Source organism: Convolutriloba macropyga, chromosome 9 (assembly GCF_964194025.1).
Source record: "Convolutriloba macropyga chromosome 9, txConMacr16.3, whole genome shotgun sequence".
NCBI classification, from domain to species: domain Eukaryota; kingdom Metazoa; phylum Xenacoelomorpha; order Acoela; family Convolutidae; genus Convolutriloba; species Convolutriloba macropyga.
In genome coordinates, this window is record NC_134476.1 from 8,884,236 (window position 1) to 8,903,368 (window position 19,133).

Here is a 19,133-nt window from a genome sequence, read left to right on the forward strand (position 1 = left end):
AGAAAGGGTCCCAAAAAATGCGATTAATGAGTTCATTCCCTATTAAACTATCACGAAAAGTTAACATAACCGACTAACGTCGGGCGAGTTGCGCACAAACAACCAGTTGGCTTCCTCAGTATCTAGGCACGGTTTAGTGAGGCGAGCGTTAGCTTAATTGAAGGGGCATGAGGTGAGCGCAGCGGCATGAACAATGTGCAGGGGTAGGGATGGGGGGAGGGGGGATGGTGTGGGGGAGAGTCAACTTCTAAGAAAAACCTTCACACCATAAGTATAGTTCTCCAAAACAGCTTGTGAATCGCATACTTGGAGACTAGTGAGCTGAAAGGATCTAAGAGAACTTAATGCCCAGTGGGCGCTACCTGTGTATCCCGTTATTGAGGAAGACAAGTCAAATGGGCCAGACCAAAAAATCGGTCAAGCGAAAAATCGCATTAACAAAAGACCAAAAGGACTAATGTAATTGCTAATGTAATTGTAAAATGCTCTCAAAATACTGATGTGGTGTAAGCTTTAACTGTAGCGAGCTTAAGCTTAAGAAGGCTAGCGGACCCGGAGAAGCGGATGAGGGGTAAAAAGAGGGAGAGGGGAGTAGAGCCCAATTTTACTGATTGCCCCTTAAATCATAAAATTGCAATTTACCCTTTCATCTTTAAAGGATACCTCCTCAGCAGTTTCTTAGCGAAGCTTAAACTTCTAATAAATCGACTCAAGACTAGTAAATCTCTGAGAGAACAACGAAGTGACTTAATGCTCACGGTCGTTACCAGTTTATCCCGTTTTCGAGGACAGAAAGACAAATCAGGCATATGCAAAGAGTTTTAAGATATGCATAAAAAAGCAGCAGGACCCAAATAATTTGTTTAAGAGGAACTAAAAACAGATACATGCTAAAATTGTGATTGAGCTCTCAGTTCCACAAAAATTGATTAAAAAGCGAAGAATATATGATGGACAGCAACCCCATATTATCTAACGTGATTCTAATTCAGGGCGCAAACTTGAACTATACCTGCTGTTCGTTCCCTTTTTTCAATCTCTTCCAACAGGGTGCGTGATATCCCAATTTGCACTTCTCAGAACACGTCACACAGAACAGCACGTCCATATGTAGACATAGCGTATCGCCTTCGTAGAATTCTCTCCTCTCCAGCTTACATTCTTCACCCACGCATGTGATAATGGGCGAGGGAGGATTCGAGCATTTATCACGGATATGCTTCAGAGCTCGTGCTTTATCCTCTTTGGTCTGAAAAGCATTGAACCAAAAACTGCAGGAGTCAACCTTGCTTTTCAAAATTAAAATTATAAGTATTGGTTTTATGCACTTTTTATCAGATCTAATTCATGAATATAAAGAACTTCGAAACCTATGAATAATAAGAAAGCTACACTAAAAGATTCTCAAGTACACGTTTTTTGTACTTACAGTTTAAAATGTTTGTTATCGCAGCTACAATGGCTTTCTTTGAATAGTTACATCGGCTTAAAAAATATTCTTTAATGACGCATTTCACTAACTTAGATAGCACATTTTGAGATGAGATGCTCGTTACAGATCCTATCAAAAATCCCTGTTTCATTTCAAAAAAAAAAGAGATTTTTTTTAAGAATGGGCGCATTATTTTTAGAAGGAACGTCAGTAGCCAAACTTTCACGAATCGCCATAAAACTCAGAAGTGGGTAGCCCAAATCAGCAATAGTCATTAAATTTTTCAAGGAGCCCTGACCTCCTTCAGTTACAAAATATAACTTTTGTTAGTTCCCCATAAATTTGCTCAATTTTGTTTACGAGGTCCACTTTAAATATTAATATAGGGTTTTCAATCACCCCAAATACTAGCTGCGACATTTCTGGTAGGTACATGCGCTAGATAATAAAGCTCCATTTTTCAATATTTCCCCCTTTTACTAACAGCGTCAATATTGATCCTCAAGAATCGCAACACATCAATGCAACCATCATCCTCTCCTGGCCACGTTGGAAGTTGTTCACTCCCAAAATTCTCTTCATCCACGTCTCTCAAAGCATTGAGTGCCTTGTTAAACCTAAAGTAGACAAAACCTAAAATAGTTGGTCAGTTAGAGGCCAAAAGAAAAAAAAGAGAAACTTCTGAAAATTCGGTGATAATTCAAGACCGCACAACAATTAATAAAATTGAACAACCTAATGATATCTTTTTTACCCATTCCTTGATTTGTTGAGCTATGCTGCAAATTTGACTGCGATATAACAAAAATAAGACAAATACAAGGAGGGTCAGTTATGTGCGTTTGCACAATGTTCCAACCCTGCTCACCTGCATTTTGACTTAATAATCTACCCAATAAGGCAGAGATAGAAAACATTGAAAAAAAAATACAAACTGTTCCCCAAACCAATAAATGAATAAATTAATGCCGCATTAGAGGGCCGATGAAACCTGCCATTAATGAGACGAGACAAGACAAATGTAAAAGTTAAATAAAAAACATTTATTTCATTCAAAACTCGATGTCTATATTTAAAAGAAAAGACAAGAATGAAATAAAAATCAGAAAACAACTAGGATCTTTTCACCCGGGTCAAGGTTTCGACGCTTAAAAACGCTTAAAAATGTAAGATTTGCGATGAATGCAGTGAAAAGATGTAAGAATTGCGATTTTTAGCGTTGAATGCGGTGAAAAAAAAATTCAACGATAAAAATCACTGTATATTTTTTGCGGTGAATTTTCGTAAGAGTTGTGGTTTTTAGCAGCGAAACTTTTATTTTCACCGCTTCCCGATGGTAGCAGTGAATTATTTTTTTTCACCGCTGATGCTGTGAAAATAAAAAATTCACCCCTAAAAACCGCAACTCTTGAATCGTATTTGTTTTTCATAACATTTATTGAATCTGACTTAAATTCACAAAAAATATCAATAAGCAAGTGACAGATGGCGCAGTGGAATGAGAAGTTGTTGACATGCAGGAGATGAGAATTTCGAGATAAGAGGAACAAAAAAATCCGGTTAATGCGGTGAAAATTTACCGCTAAAAATCGCAAATCTTACAAAAATTCACCACTTTCACCGGATTCATCGCAAAAAGATGCGGGCGCTTTGCGGTAAAAGTTATGTTTGGGAGACACATTTGCTCTACAAGGAAAAAGCACTAATGGAGCTTTTTCAAAATTAATATTTGCTATTAAAACTCAAGACTATTACTCAGGAATGAGGGCATATAATTTTGGCACTCTTAGATGCACCGTTTTCTCACTTTACTTTGAAATTAGAGCAAAAAAAATCACGCCACAAAACCACTAGCTTTTTCTCTTTACTTCCTGTTTCGGTGTGACAAAAATCACTACTCTAATTTGACTTCAAAAAATGTTTTAACAGATCTTAAAAAACATAGCCGGAAGAATTCCGGAAACGACTCGAAGTGGACATTCATTTAAACGCCATCCAACTACTCATCAGACAAAACGTGCCTCCACTAATTTGTGATTATCTTGAAACGAAACCATAAAACGAAAAAGTAAAAACAAAATCAAATCTACTTTTACAAAATTAAAAATTTAGAAAATTTGCTTTTTTGTTTTATGGTTTCGTTTCAAGATAATCACAAATTAGTGGAGGCACGTTTTGTCTGCTAAAATATGATAAAAAATCTGATAAAATTTTGTTATAAATTGTGATCCCGAAAAAAATATCTCCCAAAATTACTTCATCAAAACATCTAGTACTTACTAAAACCACTTATGTGAATTTTTTTAAAAAACACTTGAGGCGAAATTATGAAAAAAAAGCTCTTAAGAAAACTTGCACTAAAAAACTGGAAAAAGTTAATGAATTTTTTAATAATACAAAAGCATATAAGAAGAAGTCCAAAGAAAAATTCCTATAAGCCAATGGGGTATGGAGATAATCACAAAACAATAGGCAAGTCATAAGAGGCTAAAAAAACTTTTCTAAAAAACAGAAAGAAAACGAAAAACTGCAAGAAATTAAGAAAAATAGCTCCAATTTTGGCTATTTTTTTATATTTCTCAACAAAAAATGATTCATATCCACAAAAATGTAACCAATTTTTATCTTAAATTAGCTCAAAAAGAAGATGTCTTTTCATTACTCATTTGAGCCAGTAAAACAAAACAATCGTGAAAAAAACGCAACAATTAGCCCGAACATCAGCAAAATACATGAAAAACCTCCGAATTAGCATAAAATTTCTTATGAATTTCCAGAAACCTTCAAACCACTACCAAAACCAGCCTAAAATTAAAACAAAATCATGAACAAACCTCTTAACCAAAAAAAAATGAAAAAAAAACTGCTTCAAAATGCCGCACGTGAACAAAAAAATTTCGCTGGCTCACAGAATTTTTTTCACACTTCAATTTCTCGCTCTTTAGAAAACAGCGATATGAACAAAAACCCACTCTTTTTTCGCTCCACTCTTCATTTTGGTCAGCAACAAAATCACTCCATATTTTTTTCACGTGTTTCATTTTCCGCTTCAAAATTCACTCCAATAAAATTGATTAAAAAAGGACTTCTCCAATACTCTTCGAGTCGTAAAAAAAGACAGCGCCCCAATACAATTCAAATTCTTTGAATTGTAATAAAAAATCAGGAGCGCAATTGCTGACGCGGCTATTAACAACTAAACCAACAAATCAACCTGTACATTTCTAAAAAATGATATCAGACCTGTGAGGTGTTCTTACTTATCTTTAATCTCTTATTGAAATCGAGCTGGAACAAAGGCTCAACTCATGTTCCATTTTATTTAACTAATTATAATTAAACAATGTTGTTAAATTCGATAAAATGAACTAAAATATTCTTGAGAAAGCGAACCAAAATGAACTTCTAACTCTAAAGCTACTAATTTAGAGCCAGACAAACATCTCAGCCAAATTTAGTAAATCGTAAAATTAGAAACATCACGATAAAACTAACAATCAACTGCACAATTGGTTGGATTCGAAAATCTAAGAGGTTAAACCTTATCAGCACAGTTTTGAAAGTCAGAGGGGCTTAAAATACCAACTCAACAAGGTCAACAAAACCTCGCCAAGATGAACCATTTTCAAAGTAATCGAATTCAATTTGGGCTAATGCTTGTGAGTTGCATCGCTATATGGCAGTATACTGAAGGCCTTCCCATAGAAATTCCATTCCTAGTTTTTTACCTACCCGAGGGGTGGACTTTAGGTGTCTTTTATTCAGCTGTGAGCGGTTTGGCCAATATTTCTCTACTTTTCATTCCGTTATGTTCGAAATACGGCCTAAAACAATCATTGCTTGTAAATTATAATTTAGGGTTATTATTTTCAATAGCGCTCACATTTTTGTGGGATAAAACGATTACAATCGAGTTTGGGATATTTGAACCCGCACTCAGCATCGGTTTTTTCACCGGGTCATTTTTTATTGTGGCTCTTGACGCGTTAAGAGGCGCTTTGGTATTTATGTCCGTGGAGAAATATTACCCAAATTTTGCGACTGCGGCGATTGTGGGTGAAGTTACTGGCGGGTTCTACGCTACACTTCTCGTGTCAATTCAGGTCCGCATTTTACAACTTTCTCAATTGTATTAAATTGAATGTTGATTTTAAAAACATTCACTAAAACATAGGTGAGATGTCTATATTGTTGTTTGCTGTTTACTACTGCAATTTCTGTTCATGAATCAGAATTTGAGAGTTCCTTTCTTTGAAGATCGGAGATTTCAGAGCACAAAAAAGGCTACCATTTTTTCATCTGATTAACTGCAAATAATTTTCAACTAAGCAAATATGATAGAATTGTTCAGATGACTGCCAAAGAGTAGATAAACAGAATGAAAAACAGTGTTTTTAATATAACGAATACTGTTTAAGCTTAGGCAAAACGCTTATTTCAATGCCTTCTTGAAGTTCTGAAAAATTTGATTTCTCACCAATGTTTTAGCCAAATGCAACAAGCGAAAGAAGAATAACCAAAGGATTCAAAACAAAACTATCAAATATTCGGGGAAAATGTTTTGTTTCCATTATTTTAGTTTTTAGTTTAGGTATATTATTTCAGTCATGCAGGGCTACTTTTAAAAATGAACATTAAAAGATATAACACTTCATAAGGAGATCATTATTTTTAGTTTTGTTTTCGATGATGTTCCATAAAGAATTAACTCCATTTGGCGGCAGCAAAAGCTGGTCAAACATCGTTTTCGGTTTCCGGAAATAGTTTAGAACTCATAAGCTTTCGAACTGCATCCATTTAAAAAACATTTTCTTTTATAGAGAATAAGAGGTTACTGTTTTCAGTAGATGCATTTCAGGATTTTTTTTTGAGTAGAAGCACATCTTCCTGAAAAGCTAAGTAAGGTCAAAATGATGGCTTAAAAATTCAACAAATTTTGACTCCTGGTCAGGTTCACTGCCAAGTGTTTTTGAGTTGATACTTATAATTGCTTTTGTCGACCGAAAAAATGAAAGCCGTTATATTCTCTTTCCAAGCACCTTTACAAACTTCATGTATGCAGATGCAGAGAGAAACATTGCACAGTACATAATAAAATATAACCCAATAACGATGGGCAAATTGCTCTCAATTAACCGGCAAGCGGTTGGCTTCAGTAGTAGCAAGCTGCGGATTCGGGATGTTTGCATTAAGGGGGTGTGAGCGGAGTGGGGCGATTAAGCCACGGGCGGGGGGGGGGGGGGGGGATTGGAAGGGGGTACGAATGTTGGAGTGAGAGCTGGACGAGAATTGGGTCCAAATCGCCAGCTTGGAGCAGAGATGACGGAGGTGGGGGTGACTGAGGTGGTAAAACTTTTAAGACAAACAACCGCCCCCTCACATCCTGAAATCGTCTCCTCAGAGCAGTTTCGGTGAATCGCATAATCAGAGATTAGTATGGCGTAAGCCTCCAAGTGAGCTGCTCGGCCACATAATGCCCTCTGAGCACTACCTGTATATCTTGTTTTTTGAGGTCGAAAAGGTCAGACAAAAATCACATTAGAAAGACCACAGGACAAATATAATTGCTAAACTTTGTTCGAGAACAATTATTTAACTCCCAAGATGAATCTAGGTATTTATGAAGGTCACTGTCAGGCAAGCTAAAACGTAAGGCACTATAAACTGCCCCTTGGCGTACTTCTCGTCTCGTAATGAAAAGAACTCTTTGCAAGGTGCGTTGGCTATAATATTTTTTTCTGATAAAATACAATGAAATTGCTGTCATCGAACTGCTGTCATCGACGACAAGAATTTAAGTTTTACTAATACCAATAGATGCTCAATTAAATAAAGTTTCACATAAATTAAGAAAAGCAGCTGCCACAAAAAACTTCATGCAGCTGCCTGTAATATAAGTCTTTAAAAACTGTTGCGTACATGCATACCTAAAACTGATTTCTATCTAAAATTGAACTGGGGTTGACTTTACCTTGATGTAAAATCTATTGGGAAAGAAAACATACCCGGCAGATTGCCGGAAAATAGCCGCTGTTGATTCCAATAAGCATGATTGGGATTGAACGAATAGAATATATTGAAAAAAAAAGATTTTTGTACAAAAATATTTTTTAAGTCCGATTTATTTTGATGGCATTTCGTAGTTGAACATACTTCTGTTTCTTAGAGAGAGGCTACAGAGGCTACTATCAACACCAATAAGCATTAGAGGTGGTAACTAAGACTTATAGGAACGACGTTCAAATAGCGGGCATCTAAAATTGGGCTTTATGGGTTTATCCCGACTCTGTTCATTTTGAATTGCTTTGCTTAGCAACTGATGTTCAAATTAACTTTTAGCAGAATGAGAGAAGAAACTAGCCTAGAGAATTCAAAAAGATTTCACGCAAAATGTCGAAAAAGCGGCAAAATGGTAAAGCGAAAAAAAGTTTGACGAAGTAAAAAAACATAGCAGGACAAGTCCTGAAATACAATTCAAAGAATTGAATGAAAAACTTAGATTTACTTTACATGAACAGCAGATGAATTCAACGATGCCAGCCAAAATTTGTTTCTGAAATTGGTGCAGTATTATATCTGCAAGGCCTGAAAAAATTCATTGGCCCTTGAAGAACGATTAACTCGGAAATTTACAAAATCTAAACATATCAATTGAAAATTAATGAAATGTTGCTGAAAATCGTGACATTAAAATCTTAAGAATCATTTCTTCAAAAATGATTCTAGTGTCTTTAGAGGCTATCCAGTAAACCAATTCCAAGTCCTAAAAAAATAATTGGTTCAAAGATCGATAGGCAAAAATTTTTATAAAAAATTTCATATTTCAAAAAACAGAAATTCATTCTATTAAAATGTTGAAAACCATCCAATTACACCAAGGCAACTATTTAATAACATACTATCAAACCCTGTATGAGGTTATCTGGCTACTCAGGCAAGAAAACAAACTGAATAAAAGACAAATGTCTTGAAAAAAACTTGCAAGTTTTATCAAAAAATTTTCAAAATTCGAAAGGTTAAATTGTTGAAAGCAAATCAATTAAAACTAACAACAATGCAGTAACTGTATTCAGACCGTGGAATAGGCTTCCTAGCACTTGAGAATGGACAAAAATCAAAAATTGACAAAAACTTTAAGAAAACTCAAAAAAATTGCAGATTTTATCAAAAAAAATGCTAAAATTCGAGACATTAAAATGTTGAGGATCCCTCCATTGTAACTAAAAACTATACAGTGCACTATTACCAAACCTTAAAGGAGATTCCCTGACCCCTGAAGGTGGAAAAACGCAAAAAAAATTACAAAAATTTTCAAAAAACTTGAAAAAAATTGCAAAAACTAGTATCATTTTGTGTGTTTGTAGTACCAGAACATATAGCTCATAAACTGGTCATAACAATTACCTTTTTCTCGCAAAAGGCCTTCATCAACTTTTAAAAACTTCAACCTAAGACTAATCAAGCAAAAAATTTAAAAAATCACAAAAAAACATGAAAAATTGCACCATTTTGAGCCCAAAAACTCCTAAAAATGACCTTTTAACCTTCAATTGAGGCCATCCCAGCAGCTGCAACACTCAAACACTTGAAGGAATACTAACGTCCACTTCGGGCCTCTAATGAAACTTAATGCCCGCTGGGCTTTACCTGTTTATCCCGTTCTGAAAGATCAAAGTCATTGAAAAATGTGTGAACACATCTTAAAAAAAACACACAGCGCCCCAATACAATTCAAATTTTTTGAATTGTAAAAAAAATACGAGCGCAATAATAGCCGGCTGAGAAGATGAGGGCGGCTATTAAAAAACTAGGGAAAAAACTTGGGCTGAGCAATTCGAATTTTATTTGTTAAATTGATTTCGCTCATCAGAATATATATCGACACCAGACGCTTATCAAAAATGAATTGAAAACTAAAACCAATTTATTGTGACTATTGTTGAATAGCCATTTAAAACAGTGATAGATTCAGATTGATCCCAGTAAAATGTTAGAAAAAAACTTCACGTAAGTATTTTAGGGATACAAAGTCTTGTGGGCAAAAACTACAATTCAACCGCTCGAAGGCGACAAAACAGAATCCAATTCGCCCTCAGAACACGGGAAACCTTCCAATAATTTTGCAAACAACACGGATTCCCTCAAGTCCAGCATCCTATTCGAGCCTGAGGGATTTTCATAGGAATGACGTCACTGTATTTCGTATCCTGTTTATCACTGTATTTGCTATTATTTCCGGAAAGAAATGACCACTCAACGTTCAGCCACTGCTTCAAGTATTTTGGTTATGAACAGACTGACAGAATTGCTGTCAATTTTAAAAACTGTGATAAGATCTACACTTCGTTAAAGAAAGACAGCCCGAAAAACAACCGAAATTCAAGCATTTCATGCAATAAAACAGGAAATAATAAAAAGGAATATTTGATTAATATACTTTTACAGTATATTGAGTCAAAACAAAGTCACAAATACTTTCTATGGTTTGTGTTATTTCTTTCCGGGGGAAATTTGTTCATCTTTTCAACATCCTTTATGGCATTTACGACTATTCCATACAGTGAAAAAATTTACGCAACAGCTGTTATTCTTTGGAGTTTGTGCTTGCCAATTATGGGCATTGTTACCCATTTTTACCCAGTTGAGCGGTTGTTCACGTTAATATTCAGCGTTATAATTCACAATGTGATATGCACTAGTTTGGTTTACATTGCAACCCTAGCACCAGAATGCCCGTTCTTGGATTCGACAACATTTTCCGGTTTCATCGTATTTCTCTGGATGGCGGAGGGCATTTTGGGCTATTTAGAATTTGCGTCAGCTTTACATTGTCTATTGAAAATGAATATCCCAAACGCTTTTTTCTGCGGGTTTATTATCTCACATATTGGAGAATTTGTGATTGGCAGTTTCTTTTTTGCTTTGATTAATTTCACTAACTTGTTTGAAGCAGCTTAATCAAGTTCAAAGGATATTTTGCAGCAGCGTGCCGATGGTATTAAAAAATGGGCCGAGCATCATTGCCCCTTCCCCTTATCCTTTCCCCTTGATCTTTTCCGTTTGTGCCCCCCCCCCCCCGCTTAGTGGGTGCATATCATTTGCACCCCGAGACACACGTGTCATATTTTTTAATGAATTACAATGTAATGACACGTGCTCTGTAATTGGGGGAGGAGTGCATAACGTACTGTTGGGGGGGGGGGGGGGCACAAACGGAAAAGATCCAAATTGTTCATATTGCCTGATATTATTTCAGTCTAGAAATTGAAGTAAAAATGCACTACACAGCCAAGAAAATATCAACTATAGATGACCAGCCCGGGGAAGAGATGAAGGAGGTTAATTATTAATTATTATCATCATTAACTAATGATCGACTAGAAGAAAAATTGGCGCAAAAATAGTTCGCAATAATTATAAATAATTTGAAGACCCAAATGAATTTAGTAATTGATACGTAGTTAAGCCTTTTTATTAGTTTGGGTTTCTTTAAACTAAAGCAAGAGTCATTTTAATGAGTGAGGTAAGTCCACTCAAAATCCATTCACGCAAATGACCTGAAATACTTTTTAATCAACACCTGTTGCGATAATAGCAGTTGAATAAACTGCCAGTGTAATAAATTTTAATGCCATATCGGCACTGGAAAAAAACTTCAGCATTAGACTACGAGTTTATCACACTCTTTTATCGCCACTGTTACTAAGTAAACAGTGGCGATAAAAGAGTGGTGATAAACTCGTAGTCTAATGAGGGAAACAGTTTGATAAACTTGTAGTCTAAAAAACGTGTGTGGTGTGTGTGTGTGTGTGTGTGTGTGTGGTGTGGGTGATGTGTGTGCGGTGTGCGATGGTGGTGTGTGCGGTGCGTGTATGGTGTGTGTGTGATGTGTATGTGTGGTGTGTGTGTATTTTGAGTATGTGGTGTGCGTGTGTACGTGTGTGCGTGCGTGTTCGTGTGAGTATAGGGGGGTGTGCTTCTGTGTCTGTGAATGTAATTGTGTGTGTGTGTGCGTGTGTGTGTCTGTGTATGTGATTGTGTGTGTGTATCTGTCTATGTGTTTGTGTGTGTGCGTGCGTGTTTGTGCGTAAGTGTGTGCGTGCGTGTGTTTGTGTGTGCGTATGTGTTTGTGTGTAAGTGTGTTTGTCTGTATGTGCGTGTGTGTGTGTGTTTTGCTGTGTGTGTTTGTGTTTGTGTGTGTGTGTGTGCGTGTGTTGTGTATGTGTCTGTATGTGTGGGTGGGTACGCATGAGGACAACACGAAGAAGAGATCCGAAGAAATATTAATTACTGCTGAAAAGGTAATTGTCCACAAAAAATAAAAAAGAAAAACCAATAAAACTATGTTCAATTTTGAAATGATCGCAACAGGTGTTGATTAAAAAAATACCACACGGTTGTTATCGACCTCGAGGTTATCATAACACCTCGTCTTCGCCTCCGCTGGAGAGAGTGGGAAATGGCAAGGATGCCGTTAGTGAGAGGAAAAAGTTATTCAGAAAATTTCAGCTGTGCTGTGTGAGCAAATGTAAAACGGAAAAAGGGCGTCAGACGACGAAACAAAAACATCGTCGGAAGACTCCGTAATCGACTTAGAGTAAAATCTAACTTAAACACAAGCCAACCACTAACTGATGAAACTCTAAACTTCATTATAGCATGCAATTCAGAAAAAACATTATCAGGGAGAACTGAGACTTGCTTCTGACTTGCTTACAACCTGGGATAACAAAACAAGCTTAAAACAGAAACATACCCAGTAGATTGCTGGAAAATAGCAGCCGTTGATTCCCATAACCACGATTGGGATTGAAAGAGAAAAAACTAATAAACAAATGATTTTTGTAGAAAAACAAATTTGAGGGCAAACTATTTTGATGTCATTTTGCAGTTTAACATACACTTGTTTCATAGTGAGACGATACAGGAGCTAGTATCAATGCCAATAAGCATTAGAGATGGGAACTACGACTTAGTTCGAGAAACAGGCATCTAAAACTGCGCTTTATGGGTTTATCCCGTTTCTATTGCTGATCCCGTTTTTTTATACAAACTCTGTTCACTTTGATTTGCTGCGCAAGTGCTGTCTTCAAGCAGAATGAGAAAAGAGTGAAACTAGCCAACAGAAATCAAAAAGACCACGCAAAAAGTTGAACAAGCTGTGAACTGAGTTAAAGCGAAAAAAATTTATTCGACGAATTAAAAACACAGCAGTACAAGTCCTGACGTATAATTCAAAAACATTCATTGACTTAAAAAAACTAGACCAAGAGCGGACTATGAGTGAATTCGAAAACCATTTCAAAAAAAGTTAAAAATAAAAAACCAGAAAATCAATATTAAAATGCCGCATGTGAAAAAACCATTAGCGAGAACTGGAAATTTGGTTCAAAGAAAAAAAACTAGGTTTAGAATGAACGGATGATCAAAATCAGTACTCGAATTTGACTTCAAAAATCATGAAATTGCGAACAGATCTTAAAAAGGTAGCCGAAAGAATTCCGGAAGGGACTAGAAGCGTCAAAAATTCACAAAAGAACGTAACTGCAGCTGAAGCCATTACCTTTTTTTATTAATCCATTAACTCGTTACATTTCCTAGATATGACCTAAAAATTGGTGAAATTTGGTTTAAACCACTGTCACCAGTAGAAACAAAATGCAGCAAAATTTTATATTAATGAAAACGTTTGGTAACGTTTAGAGTCCGAATTAATTAACATGCCCAAAATACTGATAAATTGAGAAAACAGAGAGGGTTATCAATTGCCCTAAAATAATTCATGATCTTAGCCCTCAAATAAATCATGAAAAAGATCGCGAAAGCAAACGGCAGACAAAAATCTTAGGAGCTAAGTTATATCTTTCAAAAAGAATGCTCAAATCTAAGAATAAAAAAACCCTACAGTTAGGTTCATAATCACTGTAAAAAAGACAAAAACAGCACGTGCATTTTTATTGTGGTATATACACTAGACAAAATGATTTCAAATTAATTCAAAAATTAAATTAATAGAAAAGATATAAGCAATAGTATAGTATTCAAAGGCAAAAAAAAAATTGTTTAAAAACAGTACCAAGGCCGCAAAAGAAATGCAATAAAAAATAATAAGTTAAAATTTCGGAAAAGTCTTCCTATCAAACTCTCAGAACTGCCTTATGTTGAATGAAATCAATTGCAAACCAAAAGATGACGAAAATCTAAGAAAAAGCTGAGAACATTCAATTTTTAACAACTGAAAAAATCAATATAACGACTAAAAAAGTAGGTTCCAGGACAAAACTAGAAGGATACGAACTGGAATGTGAAGAATATGGACACAATGTAAGAAACACCGTTACAAAAAGACAAAATCTTGATATTTGGAAGAAAAAATCAAATTTAAAAAATAAAAAAAAAACGAAAACATATATTTCATTGTTCAGCATTCGAGACATAGAAAAGACAACGAGTCATACGAGACAAAGATCAATCTTCCTGTAAAGAATAAAAGAAGTAAAAGCAGAAATCAAACATCCGAAACATTGCAAAACAAAATTGGCCAAAAAGTCTGCATTTATAAAAATTAAACTTTTTCAAAAACTTAACGCCAAAAATGATTGAAGTTTTAGTGAACCAAAATTACAGTCCCTGATGTTGCACAAAAAGACTATTCAGAGTGATTAAAACCAAAATACAAACAAAAACAGACAAATTGAAAAAAAAACTACCAGAATCGGTTTAAAATAAGTCCAATTTTATAGAACAAAACTACATCGAGGCATTGAGTATATGAATTATCAAAGGCAACTTGCCATATTAGGCGATTTTTAAAAAAAACGGCTGAAAGATCCAAGAAAAAAGAAATTAAAAGAAAAAAGCCAAAAATTAATTTTAAAAAACAAGAAAAATGTTCCAATTTTTAACTTGAAACGCATTTTCAGGCTATGTAAAACATTGTGGTATCAATTTCCGACGCTGACAATTCAATAATGGACCGAATAAAAACTATTTATACAAAAACCAAAATAAAAAAACTGAAAACTGGGTCACTTGGACGAAAAACGGCTAAAAAGGTTATATATACATATATGTGCCATTCTGTCAAAAAAATAATTTTGAAAGTCAAAAAGTCATTCGCTAAACACAGCGCATGATCAAAAAACTTCCCTCACTCAGAAAAATATTCAAAAGTAGAAAATCGTTTTAAAACAGTACTAAAGCTCCAAGGAATTGCAATAAATAGTAATAAGTGAAAAATTTACAAAAGTCTATCAAACTCTCAATATTGCCTTATGTTGAATGAAATCAATTGCAAACCAAAGAGATGACGAAAATCTAAGACAAAACTGAGAACATTCAATTTCTTAACAACTGAAAAAATCCATAACGACAATAAATATAGGTGCCAGGACATGTATAGAACGATACGAACTAGAACGCGAAGAAAATGGACACAATGTAAGAAACAGCTTAAAAAAAGACTAATTCTTCATTTTTGAAAGTTAAAAATCAAACTGAAAAAATCAAGATAAACGAAAATATTTATTTTAGTATTCAATATTTACTTGAGACATAGAAAAGACAACAAGTCAACTGAGACAGAGAACCATCCTCCTGAACAGATAAAAAAAAGTAGAATTCAAACATACGAAAAATTGAAAAATTTTGAAAAATGGTCGAAAACTTTCTAAGACTGCATTTATGAAAAAAACTAACTGTTTTTCAAAAACTTAGCGCTAGCAAAAGATTGAAATTTTATTTAAACGAAATGAAAGTCCCTCATGTTGCACAAGACTATTTCTAGCAACTAAAATCAAAATACAGAGAAAAAAACAGAAAATTTGGAAAAAAAACCTACCAAAATCGGATTAGCATACGTACAATTTTTTAAAAACAAAATAACATCGAGGTAGAAAAAGGCGTTACGTATATGAATTATCAAAGGGAAGTTGCCATATTAACTGATTTCTGAAAGATTAAATGATTTCTGAAGACGGCTGAAAGATCCAAAAATGAAGAAATTAATAGAAAAAATCCAAAAATTATCTAAAAAATCAAGATATATGTGCTAATGTTGAACTTGAAACGCATTTTCAGGCACTGCAAAACAATGTGGTATCAATTTCCGAGGTTTACATCTCAATATAGCGTCAAATGTCATTTCTACAAAAACCAAATTACAAGCAAAAAAACTGGGCCACTTAGACGAAAAAACAGCTAAAAACGGTTATCTATATGTGCCATTCAGTCAAAAACTATACTTTTCAAAGTCAAAAAGTCATTGACTAAAGGCAGCGCATGATCAAAAAACTTCTCTCGCTCACAGTTCGCACGGCAATTTTTTTCACTTTGGCTTTTAGGTCAAAACATCGTCTGAACGAATAGTACTTCCGGTAAAAAAAACCTGAAGATAACCAATACTCCTCTTCGAGTCGTAAAGAAACCTTAAGAAAACCAGTACTCCTCTTCGAGTCGTAAAAAAAAGACAGCGCCCGAATATAATTCAAATCCTTTGAATTGTAAAAAAATGGAGCGCTATAATAGCCGGCTGAGAAGCTGAGGCGGCTATTAAAAATTAAAAGAAGGAATATAAGCAAAACAAATTACTCGACAACTGTTTTTACACAAGCCTATCAAATCAAGAATTGGATTGCAACTTTCCCATTATAGTCCAGACCCCCCCCCCCCCCCCCCCCGTAATTACTGTAATGGGGGGTACACGTCAAATGCCCGCTAATCTAAAGCCTTGGAACTGAAACGCCAGCTTTTTTGCTAGAGTTCTGGATCAAAAATGAGAGATTGATCTTAAGTCAGATTTTCTACTAACATGAAGAAAGTTGTGAGGACAAATGCCATGCAATAATGCCAGAGTGATGACACTTTGTTCTTGATTTGAGACTCAATGAACTTTACAATATCTTCCATCTGAAACACAAACAAAAATACTTGAAAATATAAAAACATTAGCTCTAATCACCTCTAAAAAATGTTTGAATCTTTTTCGTTTAGAAACCCTTCCCCTGTTGAGTGAGAATATTTTATCAACACATGCGGAAGCCACTAAATGACAAACTCATTCTGTTACTGGAGGCAGCATAACGTCGTGAGTGGTCTTACAGAAAAGATCCAAATGTCACTATATCTCAATTTCCTCCTGATTGCTGAGGCCAAATAGCAGAAAACAAACAGAGCAACAAACATCTATATGTCAAACATATTGCAAATTTGGCTTTATGGGTAATCGCATCGTATCAGCAATAGCCGACAGTGGCGTGCTCAGTTGCCCTTTTTCTTAATATGCCCACATTCTAGACCGCTATTTTTACGACCAGCGTTGCTTATTTTGTGGTGACTATGGCCCATTTTTTGCGTATGAAACTGTCAGCTGGGAAATGAAATATGGGGAATAATAAGAAAAAGGACAGTTAATAACAGGCCGCTGTGGCCTAATTAATGCTGTTTCGCTGTGATTACGCAGAAACCACGGTTAATATATATAAATATGTATAAACAGTGTCAGAGTCAAAATTTAGCCGGCAGATTGCCGCAATCGCAGCGAAATGAACCTACCCGTCGTATAATGCAGATAGAAAAATATACCAATATACGTTGAAAGTTATCGACGCCGCTCATAAAACTATGTAAAATCATTGAGCGATTCATTAATAAGGCTTGTTGAAATTTAATCCGCAGATGCTTTTCTATTAGTGACCTTTATAACACATTTTCTTTGAATATAAACCAAATCAGATTAAACTTTTTAAAGTGCAAGTCATTTTATTGAAGGTCGTAAGTCACATATCGTCAAAATCTAATCACGCAAATGAACTGAAATACATTTAGAAGAGAAAGTGAGAAATGACGTCAGATGCGCAAAAGCCGTTAGTGAGAGGAAGAAACCACTCCTAAAATTTCGGCTTTGCCATGTGAAGAAAAGGTAAAAATAATCAGGGAAAAACCAAATTGAAAATAATTTTTTGGAAACTTTCGTAAGTTACGACACAAAACCATTGTTTATTATAAATTGCCTGCCAAGATTTAATTGTGTTCAACTAAAAAACATCAAATGATTGGAAAGCATAAACGATACAGCTCGAAACCTATTAAAACAAAAGAATTAGGACAAAATATAAAAAACCCGTTTGACTATTTATAAACATACCCGGTAGATTGCCGGAAAATAACAGCCGTTTATTCCCACAACCAGGATAAAGAGTGAAACAGAAAAAAACAGTGAAAAAAAAAACGAAAAATATATCCTTAAAGTGTGACATCTTTTGATGCCATTTTCTAGTTGAAGTATCAATACCAATTTGCTAGTATCAATACCAATTTCCCTTTTTTAATACTGACTGTTCATTTGAATTGCTTTGATGAGCAATTGCTTTAAAAGCCCTTTGAGCAGAATGAGAGCCTAGAGACGTCAAAAAAGCTTTAACACAATGTCGAAAAAGTGGCAAAATGATGTAAGCGAAGAAAATTTTGTTCGACGAAGTAAAAAAAAAGTAAAAAAAGAAACAATCTTTTCTTTTGCAGGGATTGCAAGCTTAAGCTGAATTCTCCACTTCTATCAAATTGGTGTTTCTGAAGTTGTTCGTTTCCCGAAGGGCTCGTTAGATAAGGATATTTTTCGGGAGTCTCTGTTTGCTGCCATGTCATTGGCGCTAGTATGCGAGCTCTAAATGAATGATTCGGTAAGCAAATTATGTGTAATTTGTGGGAATTAGTGTAGTGATTGGCAGTGCAAATGTATTTATTATTTTCACGGGGAACATGACAATTAATATTTTGACAGAAAATGTCGAGAAAGTTTGCTTCAGCGAATGTACGAATTCACTCCACCAATTCAATAGCTATAACAGCGTGGACAAATTGCTAGGACAATCACGGAAAAGTTTATCTAAAATTTATACTAGCTTTTGTTGGTACAATCTTAAAAGGAAGACGATCAACTGAAAATGATCAGCACACTCACACAAAAATGAAATTATGATTTAGGTTAGAGAACGAAATTGAGAGACAGAACAAAAAAAGAATTAGGTCATCTCATATTTGGACTAAAGAATTAGGTAAAAAATTTTAAATTTAATGAAAACTTATTTCCGCCCCAGACACTGCATCGAAGGACAAGTGAAGGAAATGACAAGAGGTTGAGGGTTACAAAATATTGTTAAAGTTGAGTAGCAAAAGAAAGACCATCAACTGAAATTGAACTAAAAATTGGAATTATGATTTAGGTTAAAAATGAGAGATTGAACAAATATTGTGATTTAAATTATTTCACAATCGGACTGAACAATAAGGTAAACAAATTTTAATTTAAATGAACAAAGTTAAAATTTACTTACAATTAAGCAACTATTGGGGATCAAGTTAACAGATAAAGGAAATTGAAATGAGAACTAAATTAAATAGCGAAATCGTGAACATAAAGGGATGGCACTGACCACTGTACCACAAGATTTTCAAAAGTTTTTTTGGCCAACAGCTCTTGGAGAGCCCTTTGTTGATACCAGTTTTATTTTTTGCGTAGAATAAGTCATTCGACCACAGACGTCTGTAAAAAGAAAGCTCCCGCAGCATAGAGTTTTTCATCAAAATTTTTGGGTTGGAACAAAAATTCATCAAAATACAAACCAACAAACCCCCACAAAAACCGTAATACTTGCTGAAAATAATGAGGCCAAATAAATAATTCAATTGACTGATGAATTAATTT

At 34.9% G+C, this 19,133-nt stretch overlaps 1 protein-coding gene across 3 annotated transcripts in view; it reads right to left on the bottom strand.

The window, feature by feature from the left end:
• The window catches only part of LOC142345593 (uncharacterized), a 124,088-nt gene that overhangs the window by 45,623 nt on the left and 59,332 nt on the right, over nucleotides 1–19,133 (bottom strand). For all 3 annotated transcript variants that reach the window (XM_075397720.1, XM_075397719.1, XM_075397717.1), the window contains exons 15-17: nucleotides 16,242–16,339; nucleotides 1,917–2,049; nucleotides 1,013–1,249 (exon numbers count right to left, since the gene is read on the bottom strand). In XM_075397720.1, the coding sequence (XP_075253835.1) occupies nucleotides 1,013–1,249; nucleotides 1,917–2,049; nucleotides 16,242–16,339 (468 nt within the window). The remainder of the gene's footprint in view (nucleotides 1–1,012; nucleotides 1,250–1,916; nucleotides 2,050–16,241; nucleotides 16,340–19,133) is intronic.